This window comes from Melanerpes formicivorus, unplaced genomic scaffold (genome assembly GCF_026170545.1).
Source record: "Melanerpes formicivorus ecotype bairdi unplaced genomic scaffold, bMelFor1.0.p_v2 SCAF_1318, whole genome shotgun sequence".
Lineage (NCBI taxonomy): Eukaryota > Metazoa > Chordata > Aves > Piciformes > Picidae > Melanerpes > Melanerpes formicivorus.
This window is the reverse complement of record NW_027143670.1, coordinates 2,963-9,267: the sequence shown is the minus strand read 5'-3', so window position 1 is coordinate 9,267 and position 6,305 is coordinate 2,963. Positions and strand designations below refer to the sequence as shown.

Below are 6,305 nucleotides of genomic sequence, written 5' to 3'. Positions count from 1 at the left end.
TTGAACTCCACAATGTGTCTATTTTCACTGGAGCTTTCTCAAGAATGACCTGATCTGCTCTGCACAGATCATTCCTGGAAGGCTTTCTAAAGGAGTTCTGTGATGTAAAAAAGAAGCTGTACTTTAGGGGGGGGGAATAAATAATAAAAGACACAGAGAAACAAGAACATAGAAAACTTACCTTGTGAAACTGTGAGGACTAAATAACAGAGGAGAGTTTTGTTGGTCACAGTATCACAGTACATTACAGGTTGGAAGGGACCTCCAGAGATCATCCAGTCAAAAATAGAATAGGATAGGATAGGATAGGATAGGATAGGATAGGATAGGATAGGATAGGATAGGATAGGATAGGATAGGGTAGGGTAGGGCAGGGTAGGATAGGTAGGATAGGATAGGATAGGGTAGGGTAGGGTAGGATAGGATAGGATAGGATAGGATAGGATAGGATAGGATAGGATAGGATAGGATAGGTTAGGGTAAAATAGGGTAGGGTAAAATAGGGTAGGGTAGGGTAGGATAGGATAGGATAGGATAGGATAGGATAGGATAGGATAGGATAGGATAGGATAGGATAGGATAGGATAGGATAGGATAGAATTAACCAGGATGGAAAAGACCTTTGAGATCATCAAGTCCAACCTATCACCCAACACCATCTAATCAACTAAACCATGGCACCAAGTACCTCATCCAGTCTCTTCTTAAACACCTCCAGCAGGATCACCCAGGGTGGTCCACAGAGGAATGCATCCAGGTGGGGTTTGAGAGTCTCCAGAGAAGGAGACTCCACAACCTCTCTGGGCAGCCTGCTCCAGGGCTCTGTCACCCTCACTGTAAAGAAGTTTCTCCTCATGTTGAGGTGAAATTTTCTATGTTCAAGCTTGCACCTGTTGTTCCTTGTCATATTATTGCACACCACTGAAAAGAGCTTGGTCACCTCTACTTGACACCCAGTCCTCAGATATTTATACACATTGATGGAATCTTCTCTTCTCAAGACTAAATAGCCCCAGGTCTTTCAAAACCTAAATACCAGAAGAGAGGACCTGCCAGCTTAAGAAGTACTGCTGAGGTTTTCAAGTGTCGCTGCGGTTGCTGGATCCTGTTGCTTTAGTGAGAAACCTCAGGGATAATTAGACATGCTTGTAAGGAGCAGTGTTAGTGCTTCGGGAGGTTTACTGCTTTCTGAAAGCCAGATAGCAGCTTGCAGTGTTTGTACTCAAAGAGATGGGCAGGTTAGAGTGAGAGATTTAGGCTGGATGTTAGGAAGAAATTATTCATAGGGAGAGTGATTGGCCATTGGAATGTGCTGCCCAGGGAGGTGGTGGAGTCACCATCACTGGAGGTGTTTAGGAAGAGCCTGGATGAGGCACTTGGTGCCATGGTTTAGTTGATTAGATGGTGTTGGGTGATAGGTTGGACTGGATGATCTCAACGTTCTCTTCCAACCTGGTTAATTCTATTCCATTCCATTCCATTCCATTCCATTCCATTCCATTCCATTCCATTCCATTCCATTCCATTCCATTCCATTCTATTCTATTCTATTCTATTCTATTCTATTCTATTCTATTCTATTCTATTCTATTCTATTCTAGTCCAGTCTGTTCTGTTCTATTCTAGTCCAGTGTGTCTGTATTAAAACCCGGATGTGACATGTTTCTGTGAAGTGCTGGTCTGGCTCTAGATGCAACTCTTGTCATTGACTCAAGGATATCCAAGGTTTTAATTAGACACTAATCAATATTCCTGTGTGTGACTGTTGTGAACACTTGGAACATCTAAACAGCTCTGCTATGACAGAAATGCAAATTCTGTGACCTTTTCTCTATTAATGAGAGATTTGTGTGTGTGAAATAGACTTAGTTCAGGCAGGACTTTGTCACCTAGCTCAGGAAATTTGAAGTGTCCAGAGAAGGGCCATGAGGATGAGCAGAGGGCTGGAGCTCCTCTCCTATGAGGACAGACTGAAGGAGTTGGGGCTGTTCAGTGTAGAGAAGAGAAGGCTCCAAGGTGACCTAATTGTGGCCTTCCAGTATCTGAAGGGGGCTACAGGAAGGCTGGGGAGGGACTTCTCAGGATCTCAGGTAGTGATAGGACTAGGGGGAATGGAATGAAGCTGGAGGTGGGGAGATTCAGGCTGGATGTGAGGAGGAAGTTCTTCCCCATGAGAGTGGTGAAGCCCTGGAATGGATTGTCCAGGGAGGTGGTTGGGACCCCATCCCTGGAGGTGTTAAAGCCCAGGCTGGCTGAGGCTCTGGCCAGCCTGATCTAGTGTGGGGTGTCCCTGCCCATGGCAGGGGGGTTGGAACTAGCTGATCCTTGTGGTCCCTTCCAACCCTGACTGATACTATGATACTATGATACTATGAAGTAAGAGTAATGTTTTCAGTTTTGAAAGTAGGAAAGGGGGATTTCTTTGGGGTAAAATGCTGGAATAGTTTTTCTAGTCAAGCCCCTGTTAAATATTATCTTCCCAGGTCTTGGCTTCAGTTGAACTGAAAAAATGTTCTGCCTGAATCCAAAACAAACAGAAAAATCACTGAGAGAATTAGGATGGGAGCCTTCAAACAGCAGGTGTGCTGGCTACTGGTTTCAGAAGTGAAGACAATACATTTAAAGGTAAGAGAAAAAGCAGGAGGATTGCTTGGTACAGCTTGAAATAAAAGAACCTCTATGGTTACTTACAGGTTTGTAAGACCTGAGCACTGAGGTGACCTTGAGTGCTACTTTAGATGATGTTTTGTTTTATTTCTGTTCTCACATAGCCAAGTGTAAGCCCTTTTTCTTGTGGGAATATAACCGGAGTATTGATTGGATCTACTCTGCAGCTCTTGGGAACGAAACAGAAGCAGCACTTAGTTAAAAATGTGATTCTCAGTTATTGTATTTCAGTTATTGTGTTTCAGTTATTATCACCAGGCTCCTTCCAGAGAATAAGCCTTGCAATTCCAGTAGGATGTGGGCATTATGAAGGCGACGTGCTCCACAGTAATTTCTCTCTGCCTTTGGATTTATGCTACAGACTATTGTCCATAGCCTACTGAAACCCTGCTTTAGTAGACCATACTTGCACCCCACATCAAGTGAAAAGATTACATTTAGGGGTTTTGGGAATTATTGTTGCAGCATGCTGCTTGCAACCAGCTAGTAACTAGATTTGCACCAAGTGGTGAAAGCAGTCAAAAGTCCCCATTTCCTTGCTTCTTTGCCACCCATTACCTCAGGTCTCTCTCCCATTCTGGATGTGGATGTGTAGAGATTAATAGTACAGTCTTCCTCTGGGTCCCATCTAGCTCAGATAGATGAACTTGGACTCTGAAGTGGGATCCTGTTTTTATTTCGCATGGGTAACGGATAGGTTACCACATCTATGGGGGTGCTGGTCGATAGCAGGCTGCCAGTAGTGTGCCCAGGTGGTCAAGAAGGCCAATGGCATCCTGGCCTGCATCAGGAACAGTGTGGCCAGCAGGAGCAGGGAAGTCATTCTGCCCTGGACTTAACACTGGTTAGATCACACCTTGAGTCCTGTGTCCAGTTTTGGGCTCCTCAGTTTAAGAGGGACATTGAGATTCTTGAACATGTCCAGAGAAGGGCAATGAGGCTGGGGAGGGGTCTGGAGCACAGCCCTGTGAGGAGAGGCTGAGGGAGCTGGGGTTGCTTAGCCTGGAGAAGAGGAGGCTCAGGGAGACCTCATTGCTCTCTGCAACTACCTGAAGGGAGGTTGTAGCCAGGTGGGGGTTGGTCTCTTCTCCCAGGCAACCAGCACCAGAACAAGAGGACACAGTTTCAAGCTGTGCCAGGGGAGATTTAGGCTGGATGTGAGGAAGGATTGTTCATTGGAATGTGCTGCCCAGGGAGGCGGTGGAGTCCCCATCCCTGGAGGTGTTTAGGAAGAGCCTGGATGAGGCACCTGGTGCCATGGTTTAGTTGATTAGATGGTGTTGGGTGATAGGTTGGACCGGATGATCTCGAAGGTCTTTTCCAACCTGGTTAATTCTGTTCTATTCTACCACTGGAAAATACATGTAAATAAAATCAGATGCTTTGTGCTGGGTGCTGAGGGCCCATCCCAAGCCTAACTCTATTCACCAGCTACGTCGCTGAGTCCCTCTAGTGGCACAAACAATCGTTTGGCTCCAGCGTGTGATGAGAATTCTATTTCACATAGAGCAGCCAATTCCCAGGTAGCTTTTCTGGACACTCTTGAGCGCTGTGGCAAAGTGAATCCTACATTAGACGTCGTGCAGGCTAGCGTTAATGAATGTAAATTGATTTTGTTGTGGGTTTTGTTGGTGGTGGGTTTTTTTAAGCGGTGAGGGGGCAATTAGAGAGGCACTGGAAGAAGAAGAAGAAGGAGGGAAGTTATGAAAGGATATTCCAGAACTAATTACTGTCAGTAAGAAACACGCAGGGAGCAACGTAATACCCAGGGTGGCCAATAGGGATAAAAGCTTAGAGAGAAATCTGTCCTGACCTAATAGTGAAGACTGTTTAAAAACACTGATCTCCACTTAGCTTGTGAATGTGCATCATCCTCCTTCTCACTCATATATTCTCTCTCTCTCTCCTCTCTCTGACACACACACACATATGCTCCTGGATTTGCAGCAGCCAGGCATCTAGGGCACTCCTTGGCATCCACAGGACAGAATCAGACGGGATTAAGAAAGCACAGCAGTAAGTACTCGCAGCACTAAATGTTTATGAAGTGGCATGCCGTCAGAGCCTAGATTTAACAGCAGAAATGCAGGAGGACTTTGATGGAAAGTGGTTGTGTTTGGGTATTTATTTTATCCCCCCCCCTCCCCCTTAGGAACTGCTGCAAGCTGCCTCCCCAGGATTCACAACTTCACCTTTTGTTTTACGGATGCTTGTTTACTCTCCAGGTGGTAACCTCCGGGCTGCCAGTAACCCGTTCATTGCCCAGCCTGATCGAGGGCGCCTGTGACCACTTCCCTCAGCCGACAAAAGGAGGCAAACGATGAATTCGGACAATTTAACCTCCCAAAGCTTCCCTCTCTGCGATTCACAGCAATGCCAGCAATTTGTTCTCAGGGCTCCAGTTTGTTCAGTCCTTCAAGCCGCTGATCATCCCCTGCTACTCCCTGGTGGTTTTCGTCGGTGTCATTGGGAATTACCTCCTCATTTACGTTATCTGCAAGACAAAGAAAATGCACAATGTCACCAACTTCCTGGTAGGCAACCTGGCTTTCTCAGACATGCTCATGTGTGCCACCTGCGTGCCCCTGACCCTGGCATACGCCTTTGAGCCCAGAGGGTGGGTGTACGGCCGGTTCATGTGCTACTTTGTTTTCCTGATGCAGCCCCGTCACCGTCTTTGTGTCTGTCTTTACTCTGACTGTCATAGCCGTGGACAGGTACTATGCCATGGTCTACCCCTTCCGCAGGAGGCTCACCATCCCTATTTGTGCCTACATCCTGGCTGCCATCTGGCTGCTGAGCTGTACCTTGGCCGCCCCAAGCCTTGGTCCATACTTACCACGCGGAGTTCCCAGAGCTGGACTTCTCCATCTGCGAGGAGTTTTGGTTCCACATGAAAAGGGATCGCTTAGCTTATGCCTACAGCACCCTCATCATCACCTACATACTGCCTTTGACAGTCATCTCCTTGTCCTACCTGAGAATCTCAGTCAAGCTGAAGAACCGTGTGGTCCCAGGCAACGTCACCCAGGGCCAGGCTGAGTGGGATCGAGCCAGGAGGAGAAAGACTTTTCGCTTGCTGGTCTTAGTGGTGGTGGCTTTTGGAGTTTGTTTGGCTACCTCTGCACATCTTCAACATGATAAAGGACATAGACATCAGCTTGATCGACAAGCAGTACTTCAACTTCATCCAGCTGCTCTGTCACTGGTTTGCAATGATGTCTGCTTGTACCAATGCCTTCCTCTATGCCTGGCTCCACGACAGCTTCAGGGGGGAGCTGAAGAAAATGTTTGCCTGGAGAAAGAAGAAGATTGGACCCACTACAAACTGCATTATGGCCAGTGTGGTGCTGTAAATGAGAGCAGTGGGAATGCACTTCCTTCATACGGTAACTTTCTAAGTCTTTCCCACTTCTAATTAGTCCTCATTCCTGATATTTTGGCCTCAGGACTCAGATCTAACAACACAGCTCTCACATGTAGCTTCTCCAGTATCTCTGCTCTTACAGGAGGAGAGGAAGAAGTCATGTCCCCAAAAGGTCTTTACTTGATGGGAGCTAGAGGCCAAGGAGACACAATGAGATACCCTTGTGTAAGCTACAGGGATTCATCCTATCTGTAAGGGATATTGCTGGCAG

The 6,305-nt window shown here is 46.7% G+C and overlaps 1 protein-coding gene across 1 annotated transcript; it reads left to right on the top strand.

Annotated features, from left to right (window-relative positions):
* Positions 1–4,921: 4,921 nt before the first annotated feature.
* Positions 4,922–6,101, top strand: LOC137461182 (prolactin-releasing peptide receptor-like). The gene is given in 5 exon segments (XM_068171032.1): positions 4,922–5,020; positions 5,022–5,330; positions 5,332–5,487; positions 5,489–5,779; positions 5,781–6,101. Coding segments are annotated over 5 exon segments (1,032 nt in total). The 5' UTR covers positions 4,922–4,987; the 3' UTR covers positions 6,024–6,101.
* The last annotated feature ends 204 nt before the right edge of the window (positions 6,102–6,305 follow it).